The following is a 13,810-nucleotide window of genomic DNA, read 5'->3' as shown; positions in this document are numbered from 1 at the left end:
TTGAACATCATTATTTACTAATAAAAACTATTTAAATTAGAGTGTGTATTTTTCTTTCATATTGCCACACTTGGTAACCGTTTTATAAAAGCAATAGCTCACTTCAGGCCGTGGTATATGCTCATTATATCACAGCTAAGGGGCGTGGTTCGGCCCGACGCGAAGCCTGTCGTGAGCTATTGCTTAAGTATACCAGTCTGTGTTCTGTTGCCTGAGCCAATGTGCCTGCTATGTATTATTATTTATTTACTATATATGAACATCTCTATGAATTATAATCACATGTATTCCAGTCTGTGTTCTGTTGCCTGAGCCAAGTGTGCCTGCTATTTATTATTATTTATTTACTATTTATTGAGAATCTCTATGAATTAAAGTCAAATGTATACCAGTCTGTGTTCTGTTGCCGCACCGGATCTCCGCCAAATCCAGGATCATCGTCCCCATTTTCGCTCCCGTCTGTATCTCTACCGCTACTTGAATACTGTGGCTCAAACTGGTATGGTTCCACCACGTTAGACTCGCCCGCATGATCTGATTCCACCACACCGGCATCCTCTTCAATAAAATCCTCCTCTTCTTGAAAGTGCACCGAGTCTATTGACGACTCACTGTCACTCGATGCTGTCGAAATATCCGAGCCAGAGACCGACATCAGACATATAGTTAGTGTATTATTCAAAAAGTGTTCTACTCGTGACGTGCGTGACGTCACTAACCGGCGAAAGCTGTTTGGTCCGGAGCGGTCGTGTAACATCGGAAACGAGCATGGAAAGTTGTAATAAATCACGATTTATAAATACAGCGGGCATATTGTCATTAATGACAAATGATTTCCCATTAATAATAGTATATATTATCCTAATAAGAACAGTGTTGTCCTTCATTTCGTAAGCTCTTTAAGGATTACATCACCGACTCCTGTCCTATTGCCATGCTTATTCGTCATTGTGTCACGTGCAGTTTGTGTGAGGTTTGAGTTCTTAAACTGCCTGCGTGAACATGCACACCTAGCAGAACTGCTCTGCTCACATAGAATCAGACATGGCCTCCAACATTGTTGTTCTTGCAATGCTTGCTGACATCATAACCGAGAGAACCAGTCACTGCTTTATGTGAACATTTCATTTATTTAGAACATTTTTTGGTTTTTCAATTAAATATGTGTGCATCTGTTTTATAAAAACATCAAAAGGTTAAGGTTCTTTTTAAGGACTTTTATGCGATTCCAGATTATTCAAATGTATTATCTATTTGGATAGAACCCTCTAGCGAGGCCTTTAAAAAAAGTCTCCATTATGTCATCTCAGACTAACATCACTGCTGAAAGGGGAATACTAGAATTTGTGTTGTTTTCTGTTCCGATTATAGTGCCATGCTGTGTGTTCCTCTGCATCAATGTGATCATGTTATTCACCTTGAGGTGTAAATCTGTATTTCGGGAAACCTCCCGATACGTTCTTCTGTTTAACCTCCTTTTTGCAGACACTCTACACATGGCATTAAGCCAGTTACTGTTCCTACTATCTGTTTTTCAAATAAGGCTGACATATCCTGTGTGTGGTGTTGTTGTCATGCTTGCTGATATCACAAGAGAGATTTCTCCTCTCACACTGGTGGTGATGTCTCTGGAGAGATGTGTAGCTGTGTGCTACCCACTAAGGCACTCTACTTTCATTACCATCAGAAACACAGCAGTGGCTGTCATTGTGGTTTGGGCCTTCAGTTCGCTCAATAATGTTGCACGAGTTATTCTCCTATTAGATATTTCAGTTGAAGACCTGGTAAACCTCCGGATGAAAGAGTTTTGTGCTAAAGAAAACATGCTGCTTGGCCGGTACTCCGATGATTATGACAAAGCCTACAATTATTTTCTGTTTGTGTCAGCTGGTGTGGCAGTCAGCTGCTCCTATATTGGTGTGATGATAGCAGCCAGGTCGGCCTGCACAGACAAAGATTCCTTTCGTAAAGCTCGTAACACTCTGCTGCTGCATCTGGTGCAGCTGGGCCTCAGTCTCTCTTCAACTCTACACAACCCCCTGATCGAAGCTATAGCCAAAGTCACTGACAGATTAGCAATGTTGCGTGTCCGGAGTGTTATTTATGTGTGTATTATTCTTTTACCGAGGTGCCTGAGTGCTCTTATCTATGGCATCAGAGACCAGACCATTCAACCTATCCTCTTGTACCATCTGTGCTGTCGCCTGAAACTGCCTGTCATCCCAGCCAAAGCAAAAGTCTCACAATGAGGTATTCAAGCATACATATATTTTTTGCATTTTTATTTGAGACAACGAAAAGAATATTACATGAATGAAAAGCATTTTATCCTTTAAAAATCTATACTGATTTTGCCACACTTGCTGACGTCAGTTGTATCAATAACATTACATTACATTACATTGCATTACATTGCATTGCATTTAGCTGACGCTTTTATCCAAAGCGACTTACAATAAGTGCATTCGACCAGGAAGATACAACCTTGAAGAAAACAGAATCATATAAGGACATCAGGTTTCATAGAGCCAAACATTTCAAGTGCTACTTTAGAAAAGCCAGCCCTTTATTAGTATATAAGTGCTTTGATAGTAATTCAATCGCTCGAAGTGGAGTCTAAAGAGATGAGTTTTCAGTCGTCGCCGGAAGATGTGACGACTGAAAACTCATCTCTTTAGACTCCACTTACAATAACAATAAAGTGGGGCTGGCAACAGGGCTTTTCATTATTTCTGAATTATTCAAAAGACTGCGAATACTATATTTAAGTGAAATGTGTTTTCTATTGTTACTTGTAATATATTGAATTGGTTTCAGGAACAGTTTACATACATGACATTAAATACTGTTGAAAAGAACATTTGAAACTAGAATAAAGGTATTTGACTTGATCAACCTTTTCCAGTATTTACTGTGTATTAGGGCTGTCAAGTTAACGCGTTAATAACGCTTAACGGAAAAAAATGTAACGCCACAAATTATTTTAACATACGATTAACAAATGTGTATTTGTCCTCGGCCCGCCCCGTAGTTTCAGAGCCCAAAGGCTTGACGTTGTTCTTGTTGTTGTTAGTTGGATGGTGGGAGATTCTAGGAGAGATATGGATACAACAAAAGGTGTTTTAAACAGCAAGCCAAGCACACAGCTGATGCTCAGCCCCGCTCCTGCTGCTCGCTTGCGGCAGACCATGGGGAGACGCCTGGACAACAACAGCGATAGCTAAATGGGGGCTACAGCTTAACGCTATGGAGGATGAGGGGCTGCGTTAGATCATTCGGATCACATCCAACGTGTCGACTGCTCATCACAGCGCATTGTTTTGACCCACAGTGGGAACCTCAGTCTCATGCTTTGACTGTTATGAAGACAGAGGAGCGGCATCTCGCCGACAACTGTAAACAGAGAGAGAGAGAGAGAGAGAGAGAGAGAGAGAGAGAGAGAGAGAGAGAGAGAGACATGGAAGAATTAAACTTTGCCACCATGTGCACTTTATACTAATGTTTAGTCAAATCATTTTTTTATTGACACCAAGGAAATATTTGACATTTAATCTAAAAAACGTACTAAACAGGTATCAAGGTATAAGATTATTGTATAAAACGTGATAGAAAGACTGACAACTAATAGAGAACCAGAGTATTGCACATTATCTTCACAAGTAAAAAATCCTGATGAGGTTTGCTATAAGTTAAATCTGTTAAACCATTCAGCCTGATATATCTCAGTGTAAAAACATTTCAAGGGACCCACAACTTGTCCAAACCCTCTCAGTTTTAGTATCTAAGTTGTTGAACTCACGTGCTTTGCCAACACCCTTATCATGATGTTGTAGACATTCGTGTTCATGACTCTTTTTTTTTTCTTGTGCTGGTTGATCAGGAATCGCTGCGCCCTCTGAATGTCTTCAGCAAACACACACGCGTCCAGGTAAGAGCAGATTCTCTTGTAGAGGTCCCCACATTCAGCCTCACTGTCCAACTCCAGGACCTGCGGGTTACTCAAAGACCTCAACTGGCTCATTTGTTGACTGAGCCTCTCCATCTCTTTCATCTCCACCAGTTCTATAGAGCTGACCTTAGCATCAGCAACAGTCTGCTTTGGTGTCGGATTTTTAGATTCCTTCCGTTTTGCTTTAGATTTTTTCTGTGTCTTTGCTGCTGTCCCCGCGGCAGCACCAGCAGCAGTGGAGGTAACAGTTGAAGAAACTCTAGCACTAGTCTCATCAGACACTTTGTTGTGCCCTTTAATGGTTTTGATCAAGGGCTGAGTCTTTTTAGCAGTGGTAGATATAGTTTTCAGTGATGTACTGGGGAGTGATGGGCTGCTTTTGCTTCCTTTAGATTGTACTGTCTCTTTCTTTAAATATTGCAGTTTTTTCTTCTCCTCCTGCTTTAACTTTTCCTTCCAGCCGCTTGGCTTAGATTTAGAAGCCTCTTTAGCACCAGTCTGTTTTGATTTAGGAATGACGTTTTCTTTCTTGGGTGTTTTTTTGAGAGCTTTATCAGATAAGACTTTATTTCCAGAAGACGGGTCTTTAAGAAAATGCACCTTCGAATGCTGGACATCTAAAACTGTGTCGGATTGGAGTTGTTGGATCCTTGCTTCAAGCACTGAGAAAGAGAGAAGTTTGTTTGGGAGTAAAAGAGTGGAACACAGAAATAACGACAGGCTTTAACTGCTGATTAAGTGAATTCAAATGCAGAAGTCTATGATAAAATGGTAAGCAAATGCAGTTTAAGCTGGATACAGAAAACAAGTAACAACTCTTACAAACCAGTATCTGGTATTAAAAAGCACTTATTGATAACATATAAAATGGTGAGTTTGGGGGTCAAAGACTGATAAGCATGCCACCTGTGGTCTACATTAACATACCGTGTAACAGAGACTGTTTCAGTTCATGCTTCTTTGTATCTTCTCTCTTTGGGACAAAGGAAATATTTTTTCTTTGAAGTTGCCATGGTGTCTCTGAAAATAAAATAAAAATAATTAAAGATAATAATATTAATAATCATCATCATCGACAATATGCAGAAACAACTGAAACCATAGTGATATGGCATACTGTTTACTTATTGCAGTAAATAAACAATAGCTTTTTATTGTCATCTTATTTTGGTTGATGTTTTCCTTCACTAACACAAAAGGAGGATCAGAGGCTCAAGGAAAGCCCAATGCTCTAAAATGATTAACATACTATGATAACGTTTGATTAATTTTCCAATTTAACAAAGAATAAATATTGTCAATATTAAGGTAATATTATTTTTATACATTGATTCAGGTTTATAAATTCAATTAATTGTAATATATGTATTATAATAATAGCCTAATGTTATAGAGTAGTGATATCAGATTCATTCAATAGAGTGGTTCTTAAAGGTTTTTCTTAAGGTGTTCCCATTGAGTTTATAATAATTGTTAACTAAGCAATAATAAAGACAGTTACATAACCCGGTTATTTCCCCGGTGCATTGACTGTAAAACAGACGTTTCTGAAAAGTTTACTACAGACACACAGTTAAGCATGTGTCCACAAACAAAGCATCCTCACACTAGACTCAATAACAATACATTCATTCAACATATTCAATGTGCTGTTCTCGTCCAACATTAAACCTAACTGAATATACCCTTGACTTTAACATAGTCCTCGAAGAAACTGGGTAAACTTGGTCCATCATTCTGTGAATGTAGGACAGACTCACCTGATATTCGTCTGACTGCCCCGTCTCTTAGCGACACACACAGCTCACAGCGATCCGCACGAGACAGGCGAACTGCACATTGTTCAAATAAACTGCGACGATTCAGACATTTGGCAAAGGCACACAATCTGAGGAGTGACATGTTGACATGTAATAACCGCGTTACTTCTCAACACAGGGCTGCCATCTTAAATAAGACCAAGCTAGTCGCGAGGAACGATCATCATGCTCGTGTAAGGCATGGTGAGTAGATCGCAGATAAATCGAGTATTGTGTTTTTTGGTAATTGTGTTAATCTGTGCTAATTATTGGTTTAAGTTTTCAAGACCAGCTTCTTGTAGACGTTCGCACTTGAAATAGGCATGCTGATGGAAGTCAAATATTTACATATAATATAAAACATAATAATTTCAGTATTTAATATTCATTAAGATTGTATTAAACATAGGCCTATGCCTAAACCCTGCACTTACATGTATATGCTTGTTACGACCCGCCCCCCCGCAACACAAGCACGTAACAATGCTCCACATTTGCACCTTATCAAAAGACATGTATTCATATTTAGATATTTATATACAGTAGGCTACATTGATCTGATATGTGAATTTATTATGGTACTTTACTACTCTTTGCACTTTCTAGTTGAATGCAAACTGCATTTCGTTGTAGCCTACTCATGTTCAAAAGTTGAATCTAAAAAAATCGTATCTTTATATTCTGTATTTTATGATCAGGGTAGTCTGAAATGGATAATGAATCATTTTTGGCCTACAGGTGGCAGTCTTATCATAGTAAAGTTAAAGTAGGATTAGGGGTCAAACTGGAGGTCAAGGTGAAAATGACTATTTTGAAACCAGCTTTAATGTCATTGCTATATAGTTCATTTTAGATGGAAAAGTTATGACCATGATCTAAACACCGGTAAATTGTAGTACAAAATAGATTGAAACTAAAAGTTCAGCCATAAAATGTATATCCTGTGATGGGTTATCTTTTGTAGACTTATATATGGAAAATACAGCAGCAAAGTTATGAAAAAAATGCAAAATACCTTTAATTTGAATGATAGAGTAAATTGACACTTGAGAAAACCACAACAATCTTTGTGTTTGTGTATGGTATGTTTTCACAGAGCTGTTTTGCGGCAATCTATGTAAACTTCTCATTAATTAAGGGGAAAGCAACAGAAGTTAAGTAAACTTCATTTCCATTAGGTAATCCAAAGCTGGTAGTATACACATGCAACCTGCCCTTATAATGACTTGACCAAAGTAGGCTACATTTTACAGTTACTTAAAAAAAAAATCTTCTTCTTCCAATCAGCTTTTGAATTTCAAACATCATACAGTTCAATCAAGTGTGACTCAGCTCCAAATCGTAAGTAAAACTGAATGTATCTCATTCACATCCTGTGTACTTTCTGACCCCCAGCAGTGTCAGCCTCCCCTTGTCATGCATCCATAAAGCATTCTTAAACACTTTAGCGGGCCTTTGTGTCTCGGCAGGCTGGAGGTTAACACAAGCACTACTTGACAGTGAGAGAGAATTGGGGGGCAGGGGGGGGCAACAGAGAGGGAAATGAGGTCCAGGCAGTACATCTTTTCTCAGTGGAGGCAGTGGCTGAGAGCACAGCGGTGGGTGTCTGCTGCTGAGCTGTAGGTGAGGATCAGGAGGTGTTTGTTGCCACGGTTCACGAGCAGGGCCCCTTGACAGCCTCGTTTGATGTGGTTGGCCCCTGTCGGCGGCTGGCTCTTTGCGCTGGTGTGACAGTCATTGCCGGGTGAGTGACTGTCAATGCCTCGACCGACAAAAGAGGAGAAGACAGGCATTCATGGGGCCTGATAATGGCCAGGCCAGGACAAGGCTGCCATTCTCATACACTTTGATCATGTGGATTCTTTTGCACACCTTTGTAGGGGCTCCCTATTTGTTTAACAGATGGAGAGAGGGCTGTTTTTGATGGAGATACTTCTCTTTGAGATGCTTGTGTTGGTAAATGCTTTTGGCATGTGTTTGCGTGTGTGTGTGTGTGTGTGTGTGTGTGTGTGTGTGTGTGTGTGTGTGTGTGTGTGTGTGTGTGTGTGGAATTAGTGTGTGTGTGGAATTAGTGACCTGCGGGAAAGAAAATGCTTTTTAAGTAACTCCCCACATGAAACTCCACATAAGTAACATCTGAGAAGTCATTTTTTAAAGCTTGATTTGAAAACGTTAGCAGTACATTAGCTATTTTTTGCAGCCTACTGTAAACTTGCAGAGTACTGGCACGAACATTACATTAGAAATATTACTCATCACACACTTTGTGTCCATTACTGTCCATTACAGAGACACAGACACCAAAAGGATCCTTCAGGCTTCTGCACAAACCTTTCCTGGACTGATGTGACTCACAGCTCTTTTAAAGATGTTTTCAATTAGTGAGTCAGTTAAAATGTCCTTAGATGTGTCATGCTACTATTAACAAGTGCATCTTAATAGAATAATTTGAAAAGATCATGTACACTTTGAGACTTAAATGATGATGGATCAACTTCAACATTCAGACAAATCTACCGCATGTATTAGAAGAGGGAAAAAATGCTGAGTCATCAGAGATATTTAAAGTGCTTTTTTCAATCCTCACCACTGGCATCCTGTTCTCTGTTGGCTGTGGTTTAGGAGGTAGATTGCTCAACGTTGGATAGAAGCATTAGTGGTTCGATCTCCAGGCCTGCATTAAAAACATGTTTAGGCAAGATACTGAAACCCATATTGCTCCCAAGGGCATGGCCAACATTGTGTGAGTGTGTGTAAAAAGTTTATCAATCCTGATGAACAGGTGGATTCTTGTATGGTTGCCTCTGCCCTTATTTGTTTCTCTATGGAAATCAAATCTATTTTTACTTCATGTCCGTGTCCTCTTTTAAGTTCTGATGCATCAGATTAGCAGTGTGCGGATGTTAAATCACTCCTGACAAGTCACATTTATTATCATCAACACTATCGGTGAGTTGGATCTCTGCTCGCCGTCCTCTGAAGAACCGGGAGGCTGGATCTCTCAGAACTCTTCGCAGCATCAGATAGACGACCCACTTATCATAAAGCCACTGACAATAGACAATGGCCATAAAGCAGGATATGCAAAAGGCCGTGTCCGTTCTGGTGGTCTGGTCAGTTCCTTTAACCATGTCCGCATGTCAACCACATCAGACAGCGCAGCGATACCAAGCACACCTGTGTTGGCTCTGACACGAAAACACAGGCAGTGTTGGACATGCTGAAAGGATGAATTGCAAAACAGCTGAAATTATAAGAATTTACTGCCGTGAATAATATGTGTGAGATAATTTCCTTATGTGAGTGTTTTACCTCGTTGCAGTTTAGCTTAAAGAAAGTAAATTATAGTCTGGGAACAGTTTTATGTTAAAAACACACACCTTCCATACCACTGAGTTACAAACTGGCAGCATGTCAGTACTAAAAGCACGAGGTCATGGGTGAGCTAAAAGACAACAACAAGAGCAAAAGGGAGAAAGAGAGAGACAAGGACTTAGCAGGCGGGCAAAACAATTAATAATAGGGAGCTATTACTGAGGGATTGTCAGTGCTAGGACGGAGGTCGGGTTTCAGACCCTTTTGAAGACTTTGATGGTACAAAACAGGCCTCATTATAGAGATATTATCTCTATTCATACACTTACAGAGCCGCTTGGATTCCTGCTGGGAAAGATTAGATTCCTCCACTTGAGAACATCCTCCTTGGGTGCCTGGCTCACAGAGTGGTGTTCTCAGCTCAGGGCACACCCACACAGCAAGGCTCGACTCAGCCTGAGCTCTACAACCGTTTCATGGATTAACATGAAGTTGTGTACACACTCATGGTCCTCAGAGGATGAATCCAAATGTCCCAAGGGTCGAACTTACATGGAGAAGCAACATTTAGTTAATATGCTCAATACATGTGGAACAAACTCCAAGAAAAATGCACATCTCACTTTTTTTTGTTTGTTGCCGCCTTTTATTAAATCAAATCATGATTTATATGTTGCACTGCACTGTACATTTTTCTTTTAGTATTTCTATTGGCTTTTATTGACTGTCTCTAAATATATTTCAATATATTCTTACTGTCTTTAATACTTTTTGGAAATAACTTTGAATTGCCTTGTGTTAAAATATGCTATATAAATAAATATGTCTTGCCTTGCCTAATGTTTTTGTTTACAGACAGTCTTTTCCTCTAACACCACCATGAGGTAGACACTTATGGTTTAGAGGTTTTAACAACTCTCAGATGGCTTGCCATAATTCTAACTGTTCCTCGAGCAACATCATCTTGTCGAATTTCAAGTCCTTTGGTTTATGACTGGTCCAAATTAGCTAATCATTAGCAAACTCAGATGTGGTAGAATTTATGTCAATGCACCACTGTGCCAAAATCCTCTGAAGAAAAGTCAAGCAGACGCGTACTTGGAAGAACTCGTAGTGGTTCTGTTTTAATTACACTTTCTGGAGTCCGTTCAGAGGACCCATCACACATGTGCGCCCAGTTGGTTTAGGACTTATCTGTTTGCTCACAGTACACAGGAGTCATTTTATTAGCATATGTGTGCACCTTCTGATAAATAAATGACACATTTTATATAATCTCTAATAAGGATTAGACTCACACAGAAACTTTCATTACATCGTTGGTAATTCTTTCCAAAAGTGTTCTTGTACTTGTTTTTGATCCAGGAAACTGAGTTTCTACAGTGGATTACACCCTGACTTTATCATAAATTGGAGACTGGACATTTAGGAAATCCTCAGTATATGTTATGTGAATTCTATTTGTTTCTAACATCAAACATAGACATTGTACAATAGCAAGAGATTGCACGTTATGACATTTAACAAAGTAATACATGATGCCTGTGTCCGCTCCGACACTGAGCTCAGAGCCCAAACATTTGCTTCCATGACACCACAAAGCAATCTGCTGCCACATCTGACACTCACATGAGGCCGGAGCTTTGTTGTTGACCTCAGGGGACACTCTGATTTTTGAGAAGTGATACAGCAGAGTGATTGTATGATTATAATTAAAGGGAATTTTGGCAAAGGGTAGACAATAGTAACTTCCTGGGGCTTCTAAACCTTTTCGCACTTTCTCTTTTTTTCGGCTATTCTGTCTGTCTTTGTTTTGTTTGTGTTTAATTGTTTAGTTAATTTTTGTTCTCATACTGCCTTTGCTGAAGCACCTCTTTTCACCCTCTGTCTGAAACCAGAGCCCAGTATTTTCTGATTGGTTGGCTGGCTGGCTCTGTTGTGATTAGTCAACCGCTTAGAGATGTCCCGCCCCTTAGCCTATCAGGAAAAATGTGTCTGAGCTAGCCATAGAAGCGAAAGTATTAAAATGTGATGTCACTATTTGATGGTAGTAAACAAGGGATTCCAATCAAGGGGTGTGTGGAAGAGACACTCCCTCTGGAGGAAACTTTGGGATTTTAGCCTTTGCAGACCATTAAATATGCACAAAAAGCTACATTTCACATTACAGGAAAGAGAAAAAAAAACAAAAGCACAATAGTGGCTCTTTATAACAACATCATCAAGGGGTGTATGGATTTGTTTTTTAAAGTGAACTATGTTACTTCTTCAGTACCAAAATAATGTGTCAGTTACTAACAAATTAACTTGCAAATATTTTTCCAAAATGGCCATGATGATGCTGCTCCCAGCGTTTTACACTTTTGTCCCTTATTAAGCAAAGTTACTGCTACACAAACACCTTGTAATTCTTTGTTAACAAATAAAGTGTTTCCTATTACAGGGCTGGTAGAGAGAGAACAATAAATGAAATACCAAGCAAGCCTGCAAACACTCAGATGTCCTAAAAAAAACTTTAAATGTTTTATAGCTGTTGAAGATGGGCCATACAACATAATCAAAAACCTATTCACAATTATCTCTCTCCTTATCTTTTGCCTTTCATTGTTTTTCATTCCGACTCCAACCAGTTCCATTAATCACTAAAAACTCAAATCTGTCTTTCGCAGAACAGATTTAATTTCCAAGAACAGAGGTGAACAGAGCAGACACAGCAGTGTGGTTTAATTGAGGGTGAAAAGACTGTGATTTTTACAAAGGGCCCAGATCTATGCTGAAAGTATAGCTTTGATGAGGAGCCTGGCGGGCACGGAGGACCAGAACCTACTGGCAGGAATGGCTTGGGGGAGTTGGGGTGCTGGAGCTGGGAGTTTGGTGAAAGAGGCGACTGGTGTTTCTTTTATGACGTTAAGGTTTAAATAGGGGCTAGGGGGACAGCAAATCTCTGGAGGCAGTTAACAAGCTAAAGAGTGTGAAGTGACTGTCACCCTCTCTGAACACACACTCCTCAAACACACGTCCAGCACCAGACAAGCCTCAGGGTGGTACTGATAATTGAAACAGGGGCTCTTTTAAAAAGGACCTAATTACCACCACAAACTGCAGAGCCTCACTTCAAAACTGGATGTCCACTCTCTTTTTCTTTAGATTTTTCCATTTCTATCTTTTTATTTTATCATATAATCTCCTACAAAATACCGAAAGTACTTAATAGCATTTGTCTGACTTCATACATTTAAGATAAATTAATGGAATAGTTCAATGATTTAGGGAAATGTATGGCATTTATTAGCTTTTTTGCAGAGAATTGAGGCAAATTATTGGTTGATACATGTGCATGTCCATGAAGTACAATTTGTAATCTGTTATGTCCATGATGCTCACAATTAGCTTACTGTGTGAACAGGATCTAGAAACACTAGATCTGCAGTTCACTTGTTTCACACTATACTGTATGTTATGTATTGGTATATTATCTTGGAGTGGTTGCAAAACGCATTTCATCTTTTTCAAATAGCTGTTCTTCTTGCTATTTTAAAGTTACCATCTTGTTTTGTAGTCTATATAAGCAGTATATGTCTGTGAAAAGCAGAACCTTGATTGTATAGAAGTGCATGCTCCTACACTGTATGAAAGCGTCCATACTGTATACGATGATCAACGTTTTAGATTCTCATGTCTGTATGGTATAATATACCAAGCAAATATCTTTAGAAGGAGCCAAATGAGCTGCTTCACCCTGTTTCCAGTATTATTCCTAAACTATGCTAAGTAGCTTGTGGCTGTATTCTATCAATATTCTTCTTTATCTTGTTGCAAGAAAGCAAACATTTCCCAATATGTTAATACCTTCGTTGTGGTCAGATAAAAATTGTGTTCTGTTAATAACAAAACTGCCTAGCAACAAAATGCTCAATACAAAGTCATTAATGCAAACTGGAATGGTCTGAGCTGTAATGCCTTGCCCTAATCAGGTTTATTACACAGCTTGTAAAAAAAACAGACAAGAGTGTGGGAAGTCACAAAAAAGGTGTTCTTCATTTCCGTCCTGTTCTCCTAAATTAAAAGGCAAAGATCAGAGAGGGTGTTTCATTGAAATATTAACACAGGTGATCAGAAAGTCGCCAAAGCTTCATCTGGACTAACTCTGCCGACACTTCTGCAACCTGCTCTGCTTGGTGATTCAAACCAGTGGCGGTAAAAAAAAGAAAAGAAGGAAAGCCTCTCTTAATTTGCCCCACGTGGCCAGAGAGAGGAAAAGAGAGTGTCAAAAAATGCCCTCCTAGCTGGTTCACCGGACAGTAATGGGGCTGATTTGACGGTGTTACAAAATGCTTCACCGTTTACATCAAGGGGAGACAGCAGAGGTCATGGGACAGGGGAAGGGGATGTAAGTGTTTCCAGGTGTCCGTGACCAAAAAAAAGCAAGAGGGTAATAAAATCCTCAGGTGAAAAGCAAATGACTTGTTTCTCACAGAATAAACTTCTCTAAGAGAGAATAGAAAAGGGGATGGTACTTTCTCGTTTGTTTGAAATGGTTATGAATGACTATGGTGGCCCCACCCTCCCCCCCCCCCTCCTCTCTCTTTCAACCCCCTAGATGCCGGCCCTGCCCAGGATAAAATGCACGACAACTCAGCCGGTTACTCCACAGCAGAGAGGACTGACTGACACTCACTGCTTCACTGCCCCGTGCTAGCTGACACACACACACACACACACACTCACTGCCTCTCACTCTGACACA

At 39.7% G+C, this 13,810-nt stretch overlaps 2 protein-coding genes across 2 annotated transcripts; one reads left to right on the top strand and one right to left on the bottom strand.

Annotated features, from left to right (window-relative positions):
* The first annotated feature begins 1,298 nt into the window (after nt 1-1,298).
* Nucleotides 1,299-2,249, top strand: LOC104942678 (olfactory receptor 1073-like). The gene has a single exon (XM_010767932.1). It carries the CDS (start codon nt 1,299-1,301, stop codon nt 2,247-2,249), a length of 951 nt encoding a protein of 316 aa, XP_010766234.1.
* Nucleotides 2,250-3,607: 1,358 nt separating this feature from the next.
* LOC104942677 (uncharacterized) lies at nt 3,608-5,882 on the bottom strand. The gene is made up of 3 exons (XM_010767931.1): nt 5,710-5,882; nt 4,877-4,969; nt 3,608-4,611 (listed from the first exon to the last, which is right to left on the bottom strand). The coding sequence occupies exons 1-3, from the start codon at nt 5,849-5,851 to the stop codon at nt 3,782-3,784; spliced, it is 1,065 nt and encodes a 354-aa protein (XP_010766233.1). The 5' UTR covers nt 5,852-5,882; the 3' UTR covers nt 3,608-3,781.
* Nucleotides 5,883-13,810: the final 7,928 nt, after the last annotated feature.

This window comes from Notothenia coriiceps, unplaced genomic scaffold, assembly GCF_000735185.1.
Source record: "Notothenia coriiceps isolate Sejong01 unplaced genomic scaffold, NC01 NC01_scaffold00004911, whole genome shotgun sequence".
NCBI lineage: Eukaryota > Metazoa > Chordata > Actinopteri > Perciformes > Nototheniidae > Notothenia > Notothenia coriiceps.
Note: the sequence above shows the minus strand (reverse complement) of the source record. Positions and strands in the feature narration are given on the sequence as shown.

Excerpts from the sequence above, each read along its gene's own strand:
- LOC104942678 (XM_010767932.1), top strand. The coding sequence starts at position 1,299 with ATGTCATCTCAGACTAACATCACTGCTGAAAGGGGAATACTAGAATTT.
- LOC104942677 (XM_010767931.1), bottom strand. The coding sequence starts at position 5,851 with ATGTCACTCCTCAGATTGTGTGCCTTTGCCAAATGTCTGAATCGTCGC. Across the intron at positions 4,970-5,709 it reads GGCAGTCAGACGAATATCAG|AGACACCATGGCAACTTCAA; the intron begins GTGAGTCTGTCC and ends TTTTATTTTCAG. Across the intron at positions 4,612-4,876 it reads GAAACAGTCTCTGTTACACG|TGCTTGAAGCAAGGATCCAA; the intron begins GTATGTTAATGT and ends TCTCTTTCTCAG.